Genomic DNA, 23,645 nt, shown 5'->3' with positions numbered 1-23,645 from the left:
TTTTTGTTATTGATGCCCATTAGATACACACCTGTTAGCAAAGTTCCCATGACATTGACAGCTAAGCGAGCCACACTCAGTGACTTTGGTAATGCATACTGGATACACAAGTGAGAAAGCAATTGGATAGCAAATATCTGTAACACAAAATCCAAATGTTACATGTTTCTAAAGAAGGTCTTTGCATGTGTGTGTGTGCATGCTAAGTTGCTTCAGTCATGTCTGACTCTTCACAACACTTTGGACTGCACCTTGCCAGGGCCTCTGTCCATGGGATTTTCCAGACAAGAATACTGGAGTGGGTTGCTATGCCCTTTTCTAGCGGATCTTCCCAACCCAGGGATCGAACCCGTATCTTTATGTCTCCTGCGTTAGCAGGTGGTTTCTTTACCACTAGCACCACCTGGGAAGCCTAAAGAAAGTCTTTAAGTATTAAAAACTAAAATGGCTTATATAACCAGGAAAATTAAAGGAAGGTCAAAATTGTCCTAAAGTTCCAAAATGCTCATTTACCTGTTTTTCAAGTTCTGGCTGTGCAATTAGCTCAGGTATGAAATCCAGACAGATATGCATAGATGGAATACCTGCGACCGTCAGAGGCAAAAGTTCACAGGGATAACCCTATCTCAACAAGAAAGGGGGGAAAAGTTAGAAACAAAATAAGTCAAATACAGATAAAAATACAAAAGGTTTCACTTCCTTGATGTAACAGTTGCGCAGGAGGCTACAATGCCCTCCATGTTTCCTGGTATTTCACCTCTCTGATGCACTAAAATAGAGATAAATTATACAAACACTTTATCAGGCTAAAATCAAATTTTTAAAAATCTTGATTTTTCCCCATATTGGAAAGAACCATGATCATTTGCATGACCTCCAATTTCTAAATGATCCTATTAATTTAGCAATTCACAACTACCCCCCAAAACAAAGTTCAACCAAAGAGCATCATTCTTTGAAAACAGACCTGAAAGTGAACAAGCTTGGCAATGTTGGGGTCTGCGATGTACATTTGGTGCAAGAGGCAACAGATAAGGCACTGAACTTCTCGAAGGTTACAGAGCAAATTGTCTTCTCCTTCCTCCGTCCCCTTATTTGGAGTGCTGGCAGTAATAACACTTTGAACATTCCTTAGCAAGCTGTCTGGATTGACCCCCTTTGCCTTCTCCTCTTCAGTAGGTAAGCAGATCTCCAAGAGAATCTGGACAGCTGCACTATCCTACAAACAAGTAAAACACAGAAAACTGAAGAAGTTTCTGAGAAGTTTGATTTGTTTTCACATAAACTGATGTGGTAAAAACAAATAGCTCTTTCTTTAAAATACAAAGAGCAAAACTGAACAATCTATACTCCAATGGTTCTCAGCATTTTTAGGGCCATGAACCCTTTTAAGAATCTGAAGGAGGTCTTCCCTGGTGGCACAGTGGATAAGAATCTGCCGGTCAGTGCAGGGGACACAGGTTCAAACCCTGGTCTGGGAAGATGCCACATGCAGCAGAGAAACTAAGCCCCTGCATCCCAGCTACTGGGCCCGCCATGCCCAGAGCCTGTGCTCTGCAACAAGAGACGCTACCACAACGAATGGTAGCCCCCCATCACCGCAACTAGAGAAATCTCACACAAAGCAATGAAGATCCAGTACAGCTAAAAATGAGTAAAAAATAAAATAAAATTTTAAAAAATCTGAAGGAAGCTACATGCCACCCTCTTAGCATAAATATTAACATATGGCATAATTTCAAAGTGCTCTCACACGTTTCCAATGAAGATCCATGGACTCCAGTTTACTACTACAAGAGTATTCTAATTCAGTATCATCCAAAATGGACCCTAGACAAAAAGTGACTTCTACCAGAATCTCTTTTCCTTCCTCCTAAACTCTTACTTCGCCCAGGATGTCCTGTGTTCCTCTTCTATTCCTCACCTCTGAAGATGGTGGTTAATAATCAGTGTCTAAAAGCCATTCTCCTAAGCTCTTCTCCTTTTTAATTTGAAGATGGACTTTTTAAGGAAAGATTCTGCCTCACCATCCATTCCATCTGTACAACTCACTGTTGCTCAGTCTACAAGTTTGTGTGTCATTTCATAGAAAAGTAGTTTCTCGAGGGGCGATCTATTTAATGGCCCTTCATGTAAGTGAGAGCTATAATCACTCTCACCTAGCAGGAAGGGAGAAAAAGAAAATGAATACATAACATGCATCTCTGAAACACAGCCACTGCCTGGGATAGAAGAAGACAATTACTCCATCTAACTGTGTCAGAACCTGATTATAAACTAAGGTTAGCCTTACATTATAATCATTTACAAAGTAAACTTTATAATCATTCTTGAGGGGGTTTGGGTTATTACTATTCTGCATTATTTTTGTTTACACATTCTGGAACCAGCCTGCCTAAGCTCGAATCCTATTAATAGCGTCCCTACTTACTAAATATACAACCTTGAGCATGTTATTTAACCTCTTTGAATCTCATTTTCCTACTCTGCAAAAGTGGAGATAATACTCCATAACTTATAGGTTGGTTGTAAAGATTAAATGAGTTAATACACATAAAAAACTCAAATAGCACCCACCATATAATAAGCATTATATAAATGGTAGCTATTATCATCCTCAATCCCTTCTCTGAAACTCTTGAGTGTCAGATTTATTTTAGAACTCAGATTTTTTTTTTTCTGTAATGTTATACCCACAGCAGAGACTAAGATAGTATACTGTAATCAAATATATTTCTACAGCAAAACATACCAATTTTCATATTAAGTGGGATAAAGGCCATAAATAGCTTCAGATCAAGTTTTGTCACATTAATTCAGGTCAAGTTTTGTCACAAACGAGGTCATATCAGGTCAGGTTTTTCTGCCAACTGAATTACCAGAAAAAATGCTTCAGTTTTCATAGCTTTTGTGGATTTCCATATCACAGATAAGGGATGTGGATCTATGTTATTACTCTAATTCCCCTTATTGCCAATGAAAAATGTTTGGAAAATATTTCAAACTAAGAAAATATTTCTCTTATGAAGGCCTCTAACTGCTTAACATTCAACCATCTCATATGCCCTGCAAAAATTACTACCTAATGCTTTAATAAATTCTACTTTGTTAAAAACCTTTTCTAAATAGAAACATTAACTTATGTTATCATAGTATTTATCACTGCCTGACATTTTATTACATATATATATACTTCTTATCTGTCTCTACCATTTGGTTTTTTTTCCCCATCATTTGATTTTAAGAAATAAAAGTCTTATATTTTATTAAAATGTAAATCTCAATAAAATGACTATTAAATATCATGAAGATTATTCCTGATTTTAATAATAAAGTCCATCTGATATTTAGAAGCAAAGGTAACTCCATTATAAGTTCTGTAATAAAACTGATGTACAATATGTTACCACTGTATTTAGAAGGCCATCTATTTAACAGGGAAGCCATTGCCCTTTTTGATTAGATTTTACTTTATTACCTGAGCAGCCAGTAATGCATTTTTCAGTTCTTCTCTGGTAACTTCTGGGCCATCAGTTTGTCCAATTAAACCTATCGTATTATTCTGAGAAGGCCTATCTTGCTCTGCTGTTTCCTTCAGATGAGCACTAAGGTAGGCTTTGGATGCCAGAAGATATCCATTCAACATGTGCAGAGTAATATCCATCAGTGGGGGGCATCTATACAAAGGAAGAAGAAAAGAAAAAAATACATGAGAACAAATAAAAATTTTTTAATTAGCCAGAACATGATGAATCAGCTTATATAATCAGAAAAACCTGAACAGTACCTGAAAACCTAAAGCGCAGAAAAGTTACACTTTTCCCACTGAAATATTCATTCTCAAAATGAAAGCTTAACACATGTAATTCTCTATACTTTTGTATGAATAGTATTATCTATTTCATTTCATCAGCTAAAACCAAATATAATGTGCTGCTGCTGCTGCTAAGTCACTTCAGTCGTGTCCGACTCTGTGCGACCCCATAGACGGCAGCCCACCAGGCTCTCCCGTCCCTGGGATTCTCCAGGCAAGATAGAAAAAAAGGCATTCTTTTTTATAAAATAATGGCACTACCAATAAATCTCTTACGTATGAGTCTGCAAGGCCACAGTCCTCAAAGGGAAATAGTCTAATGTACATAATTTTATATTTAAAATAGATAACCAACAAGGACCTACTGTATAGCACAGAGAATGCTGCTCAGTATTCTGTAATAACCTAATTGAGAAAAGAATTTGAAAAAGAATAAATACATGTATAACTGAATCACTTTGCTGTACATCTGAAACTAACACAACACTGTTAACAACTATGCTCCAACATAAAATAAAAAATTTTTACAAAGAGAGAAATACTCAATTATTGATAAGATGAAGGAGATCAGATATATAGAATATTTATTCTTTCTACTACTGTTTATTCTTTGGAGCAAGACAACTCTGTATTTTAAGAACACTTCAACCACTTGATGGTGTGTTATTTACTGAGCCTTAATTTCCTCAACTAAAAAATAAATATCCATTCCTCAAAAACTGTTATAAATTAAGGTTAAATGAGACAAGAATAGATGTAAGAATTACATGTAAAAAAGGAAACCAAAAGATACATCAGTAACCACTAGATATTAAAAAGTCAAACCCTTAGAAAAACTTGACAATGCCACTTCCCAGCCTGTCACAAACTGAGCATGTGTACATAGAGGCAGTACAGCTTTGCTTTTAACTGTAAAACACCAGAAACAGCTTAAATGTCCATCAACATGTGAATAGTTTTTCTGAAATATTCAAATTATCTATAATAAAAAATGCATGTATTAACAGTGAAAAAAATTTGAACAGTTAAATAAGCCATGGCAATGTTCCCCAAACTGAAATATTTATTTTTTAAAAAGTCCTAAACTCCACCAGACATTCTGATCAGAGTTTCTGGAAGACAGGCATATATATATGGAATACTAATCTATATATGGAATACTATGCAGCACTTAACAAGAAGAAGGAGCTATGTAAACTCGTATGGAAAACATGTTGAAAATGGTAGGTTTTTAAGAAATAATAATAATAAAGCCTACCAAAAACCATTTAATTTTTTAAAACCACCCAAAATAAAAAGCAAATATTTCTATTTATAAATTTGTAAATGCTTGGAAAGTGAAGCTCCTAACACACCATTATGACAATTAAGTTCCTTCTGGAGATGGAATTAGGATTGGTCAAAAGGACAAAGAGGAATTCTCTTCTAAAAATGTCAGCATGAAAAAATAAAATAAAATAAAAATGTCAGCATGATAGACAGGAGAGAACACGACTTTCCACTGTACACCTTTTCCTTCTTATTAATCTACTTGTTTGTGTACTTTTTAATATATATTGTGAAAACTTTTATGTATACATTAAAAAAGGGAATATTTTAATGAACCTAAGAACCCATCAGCCAGCCAGCAACAGTTATCTACACATCACATGGCTTACTCAGACCCCCAAATCCATTTTACCTACCATAACCACTGGTTAGTTCAAAGAAAATCCAAAATGTCGTATCTCTTTATATTGTTTATATTTAAAAACCATCTGAATGACCACTTGGGAAAAAATTAAATTTTAAAAAAATGAACAAAATTAAAAGGCAAAACAATAGAACAATAAAAGAAAAAACTGCATTCTATATACCAAGAGCTAATATCCTTTATACATAAAAAGCTTTTTAAATCAAAAAAGGTAAGCATTCCAATAGAAAACTAGGCTAAAGTATAAAGTAATAGATATATTAAAATATCCAATCTAACAAAAATATAAATTAAAATAGGAATTGATTTTTCACTTATCAAATTGGAAAATATTACATGAAATGGTATAGGAAATTATACAATAGCAAACACCCACTATGGGAATGTAAACTGGTTCAGCCTTTCTGGATGGCGGAATGAAAACACGAATCAAAAGACTTGAAAATGAGCATGTTCCCTTTGCCTCAGCAGTTCCATTTTTAAGAATCAATTCTTAGGAAATAGTACACACCAATTACCACAACACTAAAAATAATTAACAAAAAAATGGAAATAAAATATCCAACAATAGGGAACTGAGTTAAGCCTTAGTGTACCTATGTGGAATACTACCTAGCCAGCTAATACAAGAACATCTAGTAACATGAGAAAAAGTTAAACAAGTTACTAAGTGAAAGATCCAGACTACAGAAACATTTAATATGTTATAGCAGCACAAATTAACAATTTCCTGAACAACTGGAGGTGATTTAGGTGAAAAGTTACCTAGTTAGGTGGATTTTTAACAATGGTAAATTGTCTTAGAAGTGGCTCTTCTCTAGAAGTGTTCTTTACTCTTGTTTCCTTTTGAAGCATCCATAAATAGATACTTACTATCATTTATTTTGTTTATTCTTCTGATTCCTCAACCCTCTGATACCTTGATCTTACCAAACTGCATCTGATTTATTCTGCAGATGTTGTCACTTCAAGAATGTCATCCCCAGGATTAAAGACAGATGAGTATGTTAGACTGTACCCTAGTTAGTCTTCTTTACTCCAGCTTCTTTCCCTTCTAAATCATCTAGCATGAACTTCCTCCTTTCAAGTTATCACCTAAATGATCTCTTTAGTCTAACACTCAAGGCCCTCAATAGTCTGACCTTAACCTAACATTCAACTCTAAAGTGTGTTTTCAAAACTTCAGCCATCCACTCAAGCCTTTTTCCCGCTGGCTTTTATACTTTTGCTTGCACTATTCTTTTTCTCAAGATACCTTTTTTGACCATCTACACCCCATCATTACAGTTTCTGTTCATCTAAACTCTTAATTCTGTTCTTCAAAACACAAGTCTGATCTCCTCCTAAAACTTTTAACAGCATTCATTTACTATACCATTCATCTGCATGTGACCATATTATTTACCTTTTCAGGTGTGGGTTTTATTTCCCCATACAGGTGATAATCACTTTAAAGGAAGACCCCTCAACTTGTATATCTTTGCTATTATTTAGCTGAGCAATTACAAATTCAAATATTAATGATGAGGACTAATTAATTCTACCTCTTGAGGTGAAGTTACTTCAAAGAAACTGGTTAAGTTCAGCTACTGGCAAGGAATTATACACAAACATGGAACAAATGAAGCTAACCTCACAATTGAGGATTCCAAAAAGATCACAGTTTTAATGCATGCAACAGTTCACAATAAACCAATTTTTTAAAAGGTTTTTTTCAACAATGCTAGCAGAAACAATATTATTTTTCACTCTCTTGACTCTGAAAGAATAGCCACTATTGAGGGCTGTGAAAACCAAGGATGATATTTTCTTAAAGCTAGTGTTATTAATCACATATTAAATATTAAAGTGAAGTTCATGAAAATAGACAACAACAACAAAAAGAACCAAAAGCAAACAGGTCATACTTCCAGGTTATCTGTAAGCACACTAAGATGTAAGTTTAAACTGAATTTCTTCAATTTCCTTTGAATCTCCAAAGCATAAACTCTATAGTAAAAATGAAACTCAACACATACCTGTATACCCTCTGATCACATCTTAGCACAATGAGAGGATCTATCATCAGGTCATTCTGAGTATACTTTTGCTGTCGTACAAACTTTATTGATGGTTGAAGTGCATTAACTGTCATTACCCACAGCCTGATGAGAAAATAATCACATGTTCAAAAACAGCTTTATCATAATTCAAACCTGTAGCCATGTTAGAAAGCTACATTCAGGGAAAAAATACAGAACAGGTGTAAATGAACTTGGGAAAATTAAAAACTATTACAAAATCTTCACAGTTCTAATGGAATAATCATTGCATATAAAATGAAAATTTGAGTTAAAACCTCAGTTATACTGTACTTGCTATATGACTGTATAAATCATGAAGATTCCTGAACTTATTTCTCCTCTGTAAGATATGAAAATACCTATAAATGAAACTATACCCACCAAAGCACTTTGAAGCTGTAATTGGCCCCATAAATTGTCACTGTTCTATATTTATCACCATAGAATCTCAATGTGAGATGCCACTATGAGGTTACACATCAATAAACCATAAAAGTGGTTACTAACCTAACTATACCATCAGAATTACTGAGAGATATGCAATATGGAGCGTATCTAATCTCTTACAGTGAAGGCCAGGAGTCCACCAGCCCTCACACACAGAGCTTTCCCACTCTTAAACATGAGTGGGTAGCCAATGATCATCAGACATCAAAGAAAGCTACTAATTTGAAAAAGAGTAAAATATACAAACAAAAAGAGGGAATGCCAAAGAAACAGAGAACGTAGGGATAAGAAGAAAAAAATTCTTAAATGTATCATTTCTTTAAAGGATGGAATATTTCATATATGAAACAAGAACAGAAAACAATTAAGAGATTCTCAAATAAGAGTTCTTAGAAGTTAAAACTATAACAGGAATATTTTAAATTCAAAGGAAAGAGCAGAAGATAACATACAGAAAACATCTAGAAAATGTATTCAAAAGATAAGTTTTAAAATAGAGCAAAAAAGAGGAGAAAAAAAATCAGAGTAGGTCAAAGAGGTTTAAAACCCAAACTGCAAAAAATTCCAGAAAACAGAGAGAGAGTAATTATTGGAAAAAAAGAAAAAAATATATATATGTATACATATATGAAAATGTCCTAGAAGTGAAAGTATTAGCATTAGTCTCCAGATGTTAAAAAAAAGGCCAACCAAGTGCCCAGGACCATGAATTTTAAAAGCTGCTGTTGCTGTTTGGTTGCTAAGTCATGTCTGATTCTTTTGCAACCTTGTGACCTGAAGCCAACCAGATTCCTCTGTCCATGGGATTTACCAGGCAAGAATACTGCAGTGGGTTGTCATTTCCTTCTTCAACGGATCTTCCTGACCCAGGATTTAACCCATGTCTCCTGCATTGGCAGGTGAATTCTTCACCACTGAGCCACCAGGGGAAGCCCACAAATTAAAAAAGACCCACATCAAAAGGTATCATCATGAACGTGCAGAAACAGTGAAAAAGAACCTAAAACCTTTAAGAGAAAAAAACAATGGTCACATACAAAGGACTGGGAGGTGGTAAATGAGGTTACCCAATAGCAATCAGGAGAGCTCTAGTTACTTCAATGGAATAAAGCTTTCAAGTTGCTAAGAGGAAAAATAAGCTAAAATTCTACACCAAGGCTAAATGTCAATCATATGTGAGAGGAAGAATAAATACCTTCTCACACATGAAAACCTCAAAGGAAAAAAAAAGTTTCCCAAACAACCTTTCTCAGGAAGTCACTTGAGTATGAGTTCCACTCATAAGGAACTAAACCAAGAAAGAGAAAAACATGGAATTGAACCAAAGACAAAGCATTCCAGATGGCTACTGTGGATGTCTCAGATTGAAACATATGGATTGAAAGCTCTGAAAGGAAGGTTTCCAAGGGAAAAGGTTACAGATATGTTATCTGATACGTTACAACTAACTGTTATGTAAATTTCTACTCAACAATATAGTTTGAAAGTGAATGAGTTATTAACACAGGGAAACAAAAAAACCTAAACAGACAAGAGGCAAACAACTCAAGGTTTGTATGTGGGGTGCAGAGGAGGACAGTTGTATAAGACAGAGATTATAATCACAGGCTATCATATACTTCAACTAAAGTAACACTTATGTGCTCATAAGGCATTCCTAAATTAACAGTGCAAAGAAGTAGAGGAAAACAATAGAATGGGAAAGACTAGAGGTCTCTTCAAGAAAATTGGAGATACCAAGGAAACATTTCATGTCAGGATGAGTGCAAAAAAGGACAGAATCGGTAAGGACCTAACAGAAGCAGAAGAGATTAAGACAAGAAAACACAGAACTATACAAAAAAGGTCTTATTGACCCAGATAACCATAATGGTTTGGTCATTCACCTACAGCCAGACATCCTGGAGAGTGAAATAAAGTGGGCCTTAAGAAGCACTACCTATGAAAAAAGCTAGTAGAAGTGATGGAACTCCAGCTGAGCTATTTCAGATCCTAAAAGATGATGCTCTTAAAGTGCTACACTCAGTATGCCAGGAAATTTGGAAAACTCAGCAGTGGCCACAGGACTAGAAAATTTCAGTTTTCATTCCAAATTCAGAGAAGGGCAATGCCAAAGAATGTTCATACTACCACACAACTGCACTCATTCTGCATGCTAGAAAGCTAATGCTCAATCACCCGAGCTAGGCTTCAGCAGTACATGAACCAAGAACATCCAAATGTACAAGCTGGATATAGAAAAGGCAAATGAATCAAAGATCAAATTGCCAACATCCACTGGATCATAGAAAAACCAAGAGAATTCCAGAAAAACATCTACTTCTGCTTCACTGACAAACCTTTAGCATAGCCTTTGACTGTGTGGATCACAAGAAACTGTGGAAAATTCTTCAAGAGATGTGAATACCGGATCACTTTATCTGTCTTCTGAGAAACTTGTATGTGGGTCAAAAGTAACAGTCAAAAGTAACCTTACATGGAACAACTGACTGGTTCAAAATTGGGAAAGGAGTCCACCGAGGCTGTATACTGTCACCCTGCTTATTTAACTTATATGCAGAGTACATAATGCAAAATGCTAAGTTGGATGACTCACAGGCTGGAATCAAGATGCTGGGAGAAATATCATCATCAGATATATAGATAACATCACCCTTATGGCAGAAAGCAAAGAGGAATTAAAGCCTCTTGATGAGGGTGAAAGAAGAGTAAAAAAAACTGGCTTAAAAACTCAATATTCAAAAAATGAAGATCATGGCATCCAGTCCCATCACTTCATGGCAAACAGAAAGAAAAAGTGGAAGCAGTGACAGATTTTCTATTTTGGGGCTCCAAAATCACTGCAGATGATGACTGCAGCCATGAAATTAAAAGACTCTTGTTCCTTGGAAGAAAACCTATGACAAATCTAGACAGCAAATTAAAAAGCAAAGATATCACTTTGCTGACAAAGGTCTGTATGGTCAAAGTTATGGTTTTTCCAGTACTCATGTACGGATGTGAGAGTTAGACTATAAAAAACTGAGTGCGAAAGAATTGATGCTTTTGAACTGTGGTGCTGGAAAAGATGCTTGGGAGTCCCTTGGACAGCAAGGAGATCCAACCAGACAATCCTAAAGGAAATAAGTCCCAAAAATTCATTGGAAGGACTGATGCTGAAGCTGAAGCGCCAATACTTGGCAAAGAGCCAACTCATTGGAAGACATGATGCTGGGAAGACCCTGTCCTTTTCATCATAGGGGACTGGAATGCAAAAGTAGGAAGTCAAGAGATACCTGGAATAACAGGCAAGTTTGGCCTTGGAGTACAAAATGAAACAGGCAAAGGCTAATAGCGTTTTGCCAAGAGAACACACTGCTCATAGCAAATACCCTCTTTCAACAACACAAGAGACGATATCACCAGATGGTCAATACCAAAATCAGATTGATTATATTCTTTGCAGCTGAAAATGAAGAAGCTCTATATAGCCAGCAAAAACAAGATCGCAAACTGACTGTGGCTCAGATCATGAACTCCTTATTGCAAAATTCAGACTTAAACTAAAGAAAGCAGGGAAAACCACTAGACCATTCAGGTATAAATCCAATCCCTTATAATTATTCAGAGGAAGTGACAAATAGATTCAAGGGATTAGATCTGATAGATAGAGGGCCAGAAGAACCATGGATGGAGGTTCTTAACATTGTACAGGAGGCAGTGAGCAAAACTATCCCCAAGACAAAGAAATGCAAAAAGGCACAATGGTTGTCTGAGGAGGCCTTACAAAGAGCTGAGAAAAGAAGAGAAACAAAAGGCAAAGGAGAAAAAGAAACATATATCCATCTGAATGCAGAGTTCCAAAGAACAGGAAGGACAAATAAGAAAGTCTTCTTAAGTGATCAGTACAAACAGAGAAAAACAATAGAATGGGAAAGAAGAGATCTCTTCAAGAAAATTAGAGATACCAAGGGAACATTTCATGCACATATGGGCACCTAAAGGACAGAAATGGTAGGGACCTAACAGAAGCAGAAGATATTAAGAAGAGGTGGCAAGAATACACGGAAGAAATACACAAAAGAAATCTTCATGACCCAGATAACCATGATGGTGTGATCACCCACCTAGAGCCAAACATCCTGGAGTGCAAAGTCAAGTGGGCCTTAAGAAGCATCACTACGAACAAAGCTAGCGGAGGTGATGAAATTCCAGCGAACTATTTCAAGTCCTAAAAGATGATGCTGTGAAAGTGCTGCACTCAATATGCCAGCAAATTTGGAAAACTCAGCTGTGGCCATAAGACTGGAAAAGGTCAGGTTTCATTCCAATCTCAAAGAAAGGCAATGGCAAAGAATGTTCAAACTGCCGCACAATTGCACTCATCTCACACGCTAGTGAAGTAATGCTCAAAATTCTCCAACCCAAGCTTCACCAATACATGAACTGTGAACTTCCAAATGTTCAAGCTGGATTCAGAAAAGGCAGAGGAACCAGAGATCAAATTGCCAATATCCACTGGATCATAGAAAAGGCAAGAAAATTCCAGAAAAACATCTACTTCTGCTTCATTGACTATGCTAAAGTCTTTGACTATGGATCACAACAAACTGAAAAACTCTTCAAGAGATGCAAATACCAGACCACCTTTCCTGCCTCTGAAAAATTTGTATGCAGGTCAAGAAGCAACAGTTAGAACTAGACTTGGAACAACAGACTGGGTCCAAATTGGGAAGGGAGTACGTGAAGGCTGTATATTGTCACCCTGCTTATTTAACTTCTATGCAGGGTACATCATGTGAAATGCCAGGATGGATGAAGCACAAGCGGGAATCAAGATTGGTGGGAGAAATATCAATAACCTCAGATATGCAGATGACATCACCCTTACGGCAGAAAGCAAAGAGGAATTAAAGAGCCTCTTGATGTAAGTGAAAGAGAAGAGCGAAAAAACTGGCTTAAAACTCAACATTCAAAAAACTAAGATCATGGCACCTGGTCCCATCACTTCATGGCAAATAGATGAGCAAACAATGAAAACAGTGAGAGACTTTATTTCTTGGGCTCCAAAATCACTGCAGATGGTAACTGCAGCCATGAAATTAAAAGACGCTAAAAAAAAAATAAAAGACGCTTGCTCCTTGGAAGAAAAGCTATGACCAACCTAGACAGCAAATTAAAAAGCAGAGACACCGCTTTGCTGACAAAGGTACGTATAGTCAAAGCTATGGTTTTTCCAGTAGTCAGGTATGGATGTCAGAGTTGGAACATAAAAAAAGCTGAGTGCTAAAGAATTGATGCTTCTGAACTGTGGTGTTGGAGAAGACTCTTGAGAATCCCTTGGATAGCAAGGAGATCAAACCAGTTAATGCTAAAGAAAATCAGTCCTGAAAATTCACTGGAAGGACTGATGCTGAAGCTGAAACTCCAATATTTTGGCCACCTGATGCAAAGAACTGACTCATTGGAAAAGACCCTGTTGCTGGAAAAGATTGAAGGCAGGAGGAGAAGGGGATGATGGAGGATGAGATGGTTGGATGGCATCACCAACTCGATCGGACATGAGTTTGAGTAAACTCCGGGTTTGGTGATGGACAGGGAGGCCTGGTGTGCTGCAGTCCATGGGGTCTCAAAGAGTTGGACACGACTGAGCAACCAAACTGAACTGATGCTGGGAAAGACTTAATGCAAAAGGAGAAAAGGGCAGCAGAGCATGAGATGGTTAGATAGCATTACCAACTCAATGGACATTAATCTGAGCAAACTTGAGGAGATAGTGACGGACATGGAAGACTGGTGTGCTGCAGTCCATGGGATCTCAAAGTGTTGGACATGACTTAGCAACTGAACAACTCATGATAATATATACACTGAGCATTTCTTTAACCAAAAATTCTGACATAACTGTGTTGGGAAAAATGGAGGAAAGGAGGATATGTGTTGGGGGAAGAAGGACTCACAGGGAAGCAGGGAAGCGTACGCAATCTTTACCTTACACAGCAGGAAGCCAAAAGATAATTTCTAAGTTGGAACGCCAGATAATCATGGCAATTATAAGCATATGACTAAGATATTTGGTGGGATATAAATGTCAGAATTAAAAGATAAAAGAGCTGAGAACAGGTGTCTCTGAGGAGCAATAGTCTAAAGTGAGAAGGTAGGGACAGATCTCATATACTATTTAACTTATGTGCAGTTATTAATTTGGTATAAGTAAAAATCAAAATTAAAATATATAGATATTCTCAGACCTACTGAATCAAAATCTCAGGCAAATCCAGCCCAATAAGTTTTTTCAGACCTGACCAAGCGTTTCTGATGCAGTCTATGGACCACCAGAGACCTATGTGACTAAAGACAAAATAATGAATCCAGCATCCCACTCTGATTTAATTAGCATGGCATACAACTTGGGGATCAGGAGTGTAGAAAGCTCTCTGGGAGATTTCAATGTACAGCAAACTCTGGAACCCCTGCAATGATGCAAGACACAATGGTAATCTACATCACAATTAGGCACAAATGACTACAACTCCCTTTCAAAGAACTTTCTCTAAGAAATACAAAGGATCATAAGAGACTACTATCAGCAGTTGTATGCCAATAAAATGGACAACGTGGAAGAAATGGACAAATTCTTAGAAAAGTACAATTTTCCAAAACTGAACCAGGAAGAAATCGAAAATCTTAACAGACCCATCACAAGCACGGAAATTGATACTGTAATCAGAAATCTTCCAGCAAACAAAAGCCCAGGTCCAGATGGCTTCACAGCTGAATTCTACCAAAAATTTCGAGAAGAGCTAACACCTATCCTACTCAAACTCTTCCAGAAAATTGCAGAGGAAGGTAAACTTCCAAACTCATTCTATGAGGCCACCATCACCCTAATACCAAAACCTGACAAAAATGTCACAAAAAAAGAAAACTACAGGCCAATATCTCTGATGAACATAGATGCAAAAATCCTCAACAAAATTCTAGCAATCAGAATCCAACAACACATTAAAAAGATCATACACCATGACCAAGTGGGCTTTATCCCAGGGATGCAAGGATTCTTCAATATCCGCAAATCAATCAATGTAATTCACCACATTAACAAATTGAAAAATAAAAACCATATGATTATCTCAATAGATGCAGAGAAGGCCTTTGACAAAATTCAACATCCATTTATGATAAAAACTCTCCAGAAAGCAGGAATAGAAGGAACATATCTCAACATAATAAAAGCTATCTATGACAAACCCACAGCAAACATTATCCTCAATGGTGAAAAATTGAAAGCATTTCCCCTAAAGTCAGGAACAAGACAAGGGTGTCCACTTTCACCGCTACTATTCAACATAGTTCTGGAAGTTTTGGCCACAGCAATCAGAGCAGAAAAAGAAATAAAAGGAATCCAAATTGGAAAAGAAGAAGTAAAACTCTCACTGTTTGCAGATGACATGATCCTCTACATGGAAAACCCTAAAGACTCCACCAGAAAATTACTAGAGCTCATCAATGACTATAGTAAAGTTGCAGGATATAAAATCAACACACAGAAATCCCTTGCATTCCTATACACGAATAATGAGAAAGTAGAAAAAGAAATTAAGGAAACAATTCCATTCACCATTGCAACGAAAAGAATAAAATACTTAGGAATATATCTACCTAAAGAAACTAAAGACCTATATATAGAAAACTATAAAACACTGATGAAAGAAATCAAAGAGGACACTAATAGATGGAGAAATATACCATGTTCATGGATTGGAAGAATCAATATAGTGAAAATGAGTATACTACCCAAAGCAATTTACAAATTCAATGCAATCCCTATCAAGCTACCAGCCACATTTTTCACAGAACTAGAACAAATAATTTCAAGATTTGTATGGAAATACAAAAAACCTCGAATAGCCAAAGCAATCTTGAGAAAGAAGAATGGAACTGGAGGAATCAACTTGCCTGACTTCAGGCTCTACTACAAAGCCACAGTCATCAAGACAGTATGGTACTGGCACAAAGACAGACATATAGATCAATGGAACAAAATAGAAAGCCCAGAGATAAATCCACACACATATGGACACCTTATCTTTGACAAAGGAGGCAAGAATATACAATGGAGTAAAGACAATCTCTTTAACAAGTGGTGCTGGGAAAACTGGTCAACCACTTGTAAAAGAATGAAACTAGATCACTTTCTAACACCGCACACAAAAATAAACTCAAAATGGATTAAAGATCTAAATGTAAGATCAGAAACTATAAAACTCCTAGAGGAGAACATAGGCAAAACACTCTCAGACATAAATCACAGCAGGATCCTCTATGATCCACCTCCCAGAATACTGGAAATAAAAGCAAAAATAAACAAATGGGATCTAATTAAAATTAAAAGCTTCTGCACAACAAAGGAAAATATAAGCAAGGTGAAAAGACAGCCTTCTGAATGGGAGAAAATAATAGCAAATGAAGCAACTGACAAACAACTAATCTCAAAAATATACAAGCAACTTATGCAGCTCAACTCCAGAAAAATAAACGACCCAATCAAAAAATGGGCCAAAGAACTAAATAGACATTTCTCCAAAGAAGACATACGGATGGCTAACAAACACATGAAAAGATGCTCAACATCACTCATTATTAGAGAAATGCAAATCAAAACCACAATGAGGTACCACTTCACACCAGTCAGAATGGCTGCAACCCAAAAATCTGCAAGCAATAAATGCTGGAGAGGGTGTGGAGAAAAGGGAACCCTCCTACACTGTTGGTGGGAATGCAAACTAGTACAGCCACTATGGAGAAAAGTGTGGAGATTCCTTAAAAAATTGCAAATAGAACTACCTTATGACCCAGCAATCCCACTTCTGGGCATACACACAGGGGAAACCAGAATTGAAAGAGACACATGTACCCCAATGTTCATCGCAGCACTGTTTATAATAGCCAGGACATGGAAACAACCTAGATGTCCATCAGCAGATGAATGGATAAGAAAGCTGTGGTACATATACACAATGGAGTATTACTCAGCCGTTAAAAAGAATTCATTTGAATCAGTTCTGATGAGATGGATGAAACTGGAGCCGATTATACAGAGTGAAGTAAGCCAGAAAGAAAAACACCAATACAGTATACTAACACATATATATGGAATTTAGGAAGATGGCAATGACGACCCTGTATGCAAGACAGGGAAAGAGACACAGATGTGTATAACGGACTTTTGGACTCAGAGGGAGAGGGAGAGGGTGGGATGATTTGGGAGAATGACATTCTAACATGTATACTATCATGTGAATTGAATCGCCAGTCTATGTCTGACGCAGGATGCAGCATGCTTGGGGCTGGTGCATGGGGATGACCCAGAAAGATGTGAGGGGGAGGGAGGTGGGAGGGGGGTTCATGTTTGGGAATGCATGTAAGAATTAAAGATTTTAAAATTTAAAAAATAAAAAAAAATAAAAAAAAAAAAAAACAAAGAACTTTCTCTAGTTGGAAATACTTGAAAGTTTCTGTGTTAAGATAAAATGTATTATTTTCCTTAAAAGATATAACAGCCCTTTAATCAGTAGTCTTCAGAAAGGATTTATATTGTCAAAAAAGTTTTTTTAACAATTTTTTTCAACATTTCAGCTTAGGTTACTGTATACAATCACTGCTATACCATTATCTATTACATGTAACAGGGCATTGAAATTACCTCCGAGGCATCACAGTATTCAGAACCATCCAGAGTTTATTGACTGTTTGAAGAATTCGCCGTGGAACCCCTGAATTCAACAGCTGATTCATATTGGATGTTAATACTTCTGCATATGGTATAAGCTCACTGGCAGAGAGTAGAGTCAAGTGTTCTAGAATCTGCATCACTTGTGTGTGACTTACTGGGACAGCTGAAAATGCTAAAAGGAAAACTGCCGTCACAATCTAAGTACTACACAGCTTACCAAATGGAAAGCAAATATTGTTCTATCACACTATAGGCCAAACAAATCAAGAAAACAATATTGCTTTAAAGAAAGTAAAACTTTCAATCCTAGACATAGTTGTGGGCACAGTTAAAATTAGGCCCTTAAGAAAAATTCATGTTAAAGTGTAGTTATTTCATAAAGAACAACAACAACAACAAATCTCATCCTTAAAATCACAGTAGTGACAGTGACAGAAAGACAATGATTTGCACTGATTTTAAAAATTGGCTGACCACGAAAATATACCCAAGTACTGCTTTTGGTATTAACATTCATTTGAAAAATTCAGATTTCTTGACACCTTCCTTCAAGTAGCCCTTTATGGGCTGTAAGCAGCTGTTAATAAAAAATATCTAGAACTGTAATCCTTCAATAGAATAGTTACTAAGCACTTTTGGCTACTGAGCATTTGAAACGTGGCTAGTATAAACTGAGATGTGCTGTAAGTTTAAACACACAGATTTAGTACGGAAAACCAGTAAAATATCTAACAGTTTTTATATTGATTACATGATGAAATGATAATACATTAGATATACGGGGTTATATAAAATAATTATTTAAATTAATTTCGCCTTTTTTTTAACTCTTTGAATGTGGCAAATTATATAGACAGTTTAAAGTTATATGTGTAGCTCACATCCTATTTCTATTTGACAGTGCTAACCTAGAACATTATCCAATAACAGCAAATAACATTGTTTTCTATTCTGTGGCACTTCTTTTTTTATATATATTTATTCATTTTTAATTGACTGATGATTGTTTTGCAATACTGGTTTGATTTCTGTCATACATCAACATGATGGCACTTATTTCTGACTGGTTTTAAGACCTTCCTAAACCGTATGACCTATTTATTGATGTAATGTAGACCCTAAGAGGAAACAGATGCAAGCATGTCAGAAAAAAAAAAAATAGTTAAAAATCCTTACACTCGAAGAGAATTACTTTATATAGTCACCAAAACACTGCTCTATCTCCAGGAAAATTCTGCATGATTCTAAGATTTCAATGGGGCTAACACCTCTTTGTACTACTAAAGGGGTAAAAGGAGTGATCAGTTTACTATACCTTCTTGAAGTTGTTTAGGAGAGTGGTTTTTGGCATTATTAGTCAGAAGCATTCTCCTTAACAGGGCGTCCGTCCCTGTGATTTCCTCTTCACAGATCCAATCATCCACGATGCATAAATGTGGGTAATTGGTTGCAAGGAGACGAAGTAAAGCAGAATGCAACCCTTGAAAATGTACAAGACGTCAATTGTATTCTTCATTCTTAAACACCAAAACGTCTTTCCTCTTTCCCCTTTCCCTTTCATTTTCTACCAGCCAAAGGAATCCGCACTTCTTACGCATGCACATTACAGTTTGAGAACTTCTATTCAGTACTTCAGTCAGGGACTTTGCTTAAATCAAGATCCCCATTTGAACTGATACACAGGAAGCTGGAAACCACTACTTTCATCAAAAGTTCTCAAGCTCTCTTCCATCCTATCCCAGCCAAAAAGTAGCAGTAGCTCAAGAGTTGAGTAGGGAGGAAAAAAAGAGAAGGGAAAAAAAGGTTTTTTGGGAAAGATCACATATGGTTTGAAAAAGGCCTCACTCAGAAATTCTTATAGACTTCTACAAGAAAACACATCCTCTCCTCCAACATAGTAGAGAATCACTGCTAAACATGGGTAAAATTAAAGCTGCCCAGCTTGAGTGCCTAAATGTACACTTTATGTACATTTTCTCATTTCACCCTAACATTCCTACAAGGTAAGCGGCATTGTCTCTGTTCTACTGTAAGGAAATAGGCGGAAAGATATTTATATTAATGTTCCTGAAGTCCTGCAGCTGTGTAAGCCAACCCAAGCAGTACTGATGACACCCACAAGAGGGTGCAATTGTTTTCTTTTAAGAAAGGTTAGGAAGCTCAGAAGCATTGGGACCTTTCTAAACTTGCTTATAGCATAGCTTGACTACTCATTATTATTATTGTAGAACATCAGCAATGAAAAACAAATGGTGATAATGTCTATTTAGACAGATGAAGTACTATGTTATTTACCTAATAAATGTTGTTACTATACAATTATCATCATCATCTCCCAGTTGCGAGAGCCAGCAATAAGAGTATCAGCAGTAATAAAAGTACTTGAGATTTGATCACCCACTTAGTATGCAACTTAGATCAAATCAAACCATTGCTTAGTCCCAAAAGGGATAAATATCTACTGCCTTTCCCATAGAAACTGCTTAAAATAAATGTTTCTGTGAAAAAGACACTGTAACCATCACAAGTGGTATTATTTTAAAGTTTAAATGCACAAATATATGTATAGTCAGGACGATCACAAAAATGACTGCTTATAATAGTACAAATTAGTCTATATTACATAATCCCCTTATTAGTTGCAACATTAGTTACCAAATGCTGCAAAATATAACATCACTTCTCTGAAAAGAGATTATGCAAAGATATAAATAAATGCAGACATCTGGCTAAAGAAGACCAAAGCAAGTTCATGTTCACCCTTGAAATCAACCATAATAAAGACAGAAAAAGAAAATCTGAGCTTCAAAGTAACAAATCAAAGAGAAAAAAAAAATCCATACATTCAAACATTATAAAAAGCTGTTATATTAGGGAAAAAATTGAATTTCAAAAAATATTACTATATTTCTACTTGACAGTTTTACAGTAAAAGTATGATAGTAATGTCATGCCGTGGCATGTTATGTAGCAATTAAACCAATACTGTGGATCTACATGTAGCGACATGATAAGCTCTCCAAGACTCCAACAGAAGAAAGCAGGTCTCAGAAGAAATACAGTAGGATACCATTTAGAGCTTAAAAAAAGATTTGTTTACTTGTGTGTGTTTCTATTAGCTTCAACCACATGAAACTGCATTTTCAGCAGTCAAAAATAGTTGAATACTTGCAATCTCATATGGTTCAACCTGCAGAAAAGAATATGTGAAACTGCATACCAAAAGGAAATAGCGAGGGCCTCGGGGGTGGGCGATAGTTTTCAGGGAGTAAGATACCGAGGAAAGTAAAGAGAAATTCACTCTTAAATTGAATGTTTAGCTTTGAGCACCTATTACACTTTATAACCTTACATACAGTAGGTATTTTTTACCTATTGTATAACACATGGAACTCTGCTCAATGTTATATGCCAGCCTGGATGGGAGGGGCATTCAGGGGAGAATGGACACATGCGTATGTATGGCTGAATCTCTTCACTGTTCAAATGAAAATATCACATTGTTAACTGGCTATACCCCAATACAAAATGTTTTGGTGCTAAAAAAAAAATAAAAATTAAATTTTAAAAAAAGTAGGTATTTTTTACCAATAAACATTACCAGTAAAAAGCAAACAAAACAAATACCTCCCAACTCCTGCTGAAGTCCTTGAGCCTGTCGAATAAGGAATTTGATAGGAATCTGATCCATTAAAGAAGATGAATATGATTTGGGTTTTCTTTGCATGGCAGCTGCCAGTCAAAAATAAGAAATTTAAGATATAATGTCAGAAACAACATAAATCTTAACCTTCAACACAAATGGGAACAAACACAACGTTAAATTACTCTTAGTTCACTTAATCTGTGAATATAGCTTATAAAAGATGGACAGTCACTACCAAAGCAGTGAATACATATGACGAGCAAGAACATACATAGTTCAGGGCAAGATCTGGAAAATGCCCTGAAACTGAAACCAGCAGGAAGGAAAATCATGAGTGAGAGAAGCCACCTGCAGAAGCGCCCTACTCTTAAAAAAATAGAAGAGAAACTCCCCCAAACCTAATTAGGAAGACAAACGCAGTCATGACCACATGGCTTCAAGCTTCACGATGCCAACAGCCTTAATCATATTAGCTATTAGTGGTGACTGACTCTATAGGAATGACTTTCTTCTCTTGTAACTTCTACCTTCAACTAACAAGTCCATCTTTTTTTTCTTAAAGCAAATCCACCTTAATTTCTATTCTTTTTCTGCTATCCTAATTCAATACCTACTCATCATTTATTTAAATAATTATTATGGTTCAATTTTCAATTTTCCAGACTCCAATTCCTTTTCTTTTCGAACCATCCTTCACACTGGTGCCACAGTCTTCTTATTTAAATTCAGATTTGGCCAGATCATGTGTCTCTGGATCCATGCTCAAATATCTGGATTCATGGATTTCCAGATCCCCAGGGTAAAGGTCCTTGCCAATCAACACTGTCTGTCTCATCTCCACCATATGCTATGTGCCTGACACCCTTATCTTATTCCAAGCTGCTTTGCATGTACAACAGAACTTATGAGCATCTCAACCAGGCTGTCCATAGTTTAAAAAACTATATTTAATATACTTATTCTTTTCCAAATACAAACCACATAATGTAAAGCTCAACAAATTTTTATTGATTGACGTTAAGAAGTATATGAGTGCAATAAAGGTTGAGAATCATCGTCTAAATATACAATACACCTCTTGATTAGACATGATACTCCTTGCAAGTCAGTGAATTAGCATCCCAGTTTTCCACACCAATCTTTTATGAACTGGGTAAGAATGTATCTCAAAACACGGTTTAAGAAAACATAGCTTCCAGTACAATCAAATTCTGGTTCCAACACTATCCAAACTGGAAAGGAAGAAGTAAAACTGCCACTATTTGTAGATACGGCATTATATAGAAAATCTTCAAGAGTCTATCAAAAAACTGTTAGAACTAAAAAAAAAAAAAAAAGTGGTAAAAAATGACAAATATTTCAGCCCATAAATGTGTAAATGACTCTCATGCAAATGCTGAGGTGAAAGAATACTTGGGGCTTCCATAGTAAGATGAGGGGCCAACATTCAAGGAACACCTTACGGTGTATGGCTTTGTGCCTCAACCGAAATGAAAGAAAGCGAAGGCGCTCAGTCGTGTCCGACTCTGTGCAACCCCATGGACTGTAGCCTACCAGGCTCCTCTGTCCATGGGATTTTCCAAGCAAGAGTACCAGAGTGGGTTGCCATTTCCTTCTCCAAATAATTTCCTAAAGAATGAAGTAGAGTTGGCTGGTGAAAGAGTGGCTGAGGAAGCTTTTCTGGACATCAAAGTTCCATCAAGGTAACAAGAATTAAGAAAAGAAAAGAAAAAAGGAAAAAATACTGTGAAAACTAATAAATTCAGTAGGGTTGCAAGATATAAAATTAAATACACAAAAATCTCTTGCATTTCTATAGACCAGTAACAATCAGAAACAAAAGTTACATTGCCCTTAGCTTTTGTTAACATTTTAATCCTTAAAACATTCCTATGGAAAACGAATTCACTTATGAAATTAGTGTAAACTAAAGCCAGGATAAAAAGAAGTGAAGAGAAAAAAGGCCTATTTCACTTGCGTAAACACAGATGGAAAAAAAATCATATTAGAAAAAAAAGAAAAATCAAATCTAGCACCATGCTAAAAGAATAATATGCCCAGAGCAAGTAGGACCCACACCAGAAATATAGATATCAAGTATACAACAAATTATATAAATAGACCAAATTATCTCAATAACTGCTGAAAAAGTATTCCCTTGATAAGTTTTTTTAAAATGGTACTCTAAGAAATTCAGAGCCTGACTAACCCAAAGTAAACGTCTATACCTTCCTTGTAACTAGCAATAACTTAAGAAAAAATTATAC

General features: G+C 36.1%; 1 protein-coding gene across 3 annotated transcripts in view; it reads right to left on the bottom strand.

The window, feature by feature from the left end:
* INTS2 (integrator complex subunit 2) overlaps window positions 1-23,645 on the bottom strand; it is a 57,574-nt gene that overhangs the window by 3,284 nt on the left and 30,645 nt on the right. For 2 of the 3 annotated variants that reach the window (XM_069602683.1, XM_069602684.1), the window contains exons 16-23: window positions 21,360-21,464; window positions 19,048-19,212; window positions 17,703-17,904; window positions 7,526-7,651; window positions 3,479-3,677; window positions 968-1,219; window positions 514-621; window positions 32-137 (exon numbers count right to left, since the gene is read on the bottom strand). In XM_069602683.1, coding sequence (XP_069458784.1) covers window positions 32-137; window positions 514-621; window positions 968-1,219; window positions 3,479-3,677; window positions 7,526-7,651; window positions 17,703-17,904; window positions 19,048-19,212; window positions 21,360-21,464 — 1,263 coding nt within the window. The remainder of the gene's footprint in view (window positions 1-31; window positions 138-513; window positions 622-967; window positions 1,220-3,478; window positions 3,678-7,525; window positions 7,652-17,702; window positions 17,905-19,047; window positions 19,213-21,359; window positions 21,465-23,645) is intronic. The other variant, XM_069602685.1, reaches the window with a different exon arrangement.

The sequence above is a fragment of the Ovis canadensis genome, chromosome 11 (genome assembly GCF_042477335.2).
Source record: "Ovis canadensis isolate MfBH-ARS-UI-01 breed Bighorn chromosome 11, ARS-UI_OviCan_v2, whole genome shotgun sequence".
NCBI lineage: Eukaryota > Metazoa > Chordata > Mammalia > Artiodactyla > Bovidae > Ovis > Ovis canadensis.
Note: the sequence above shows the minus strand (reverse complement) of the source record. Positions and strands in the feature narration are given on the sequence as shown.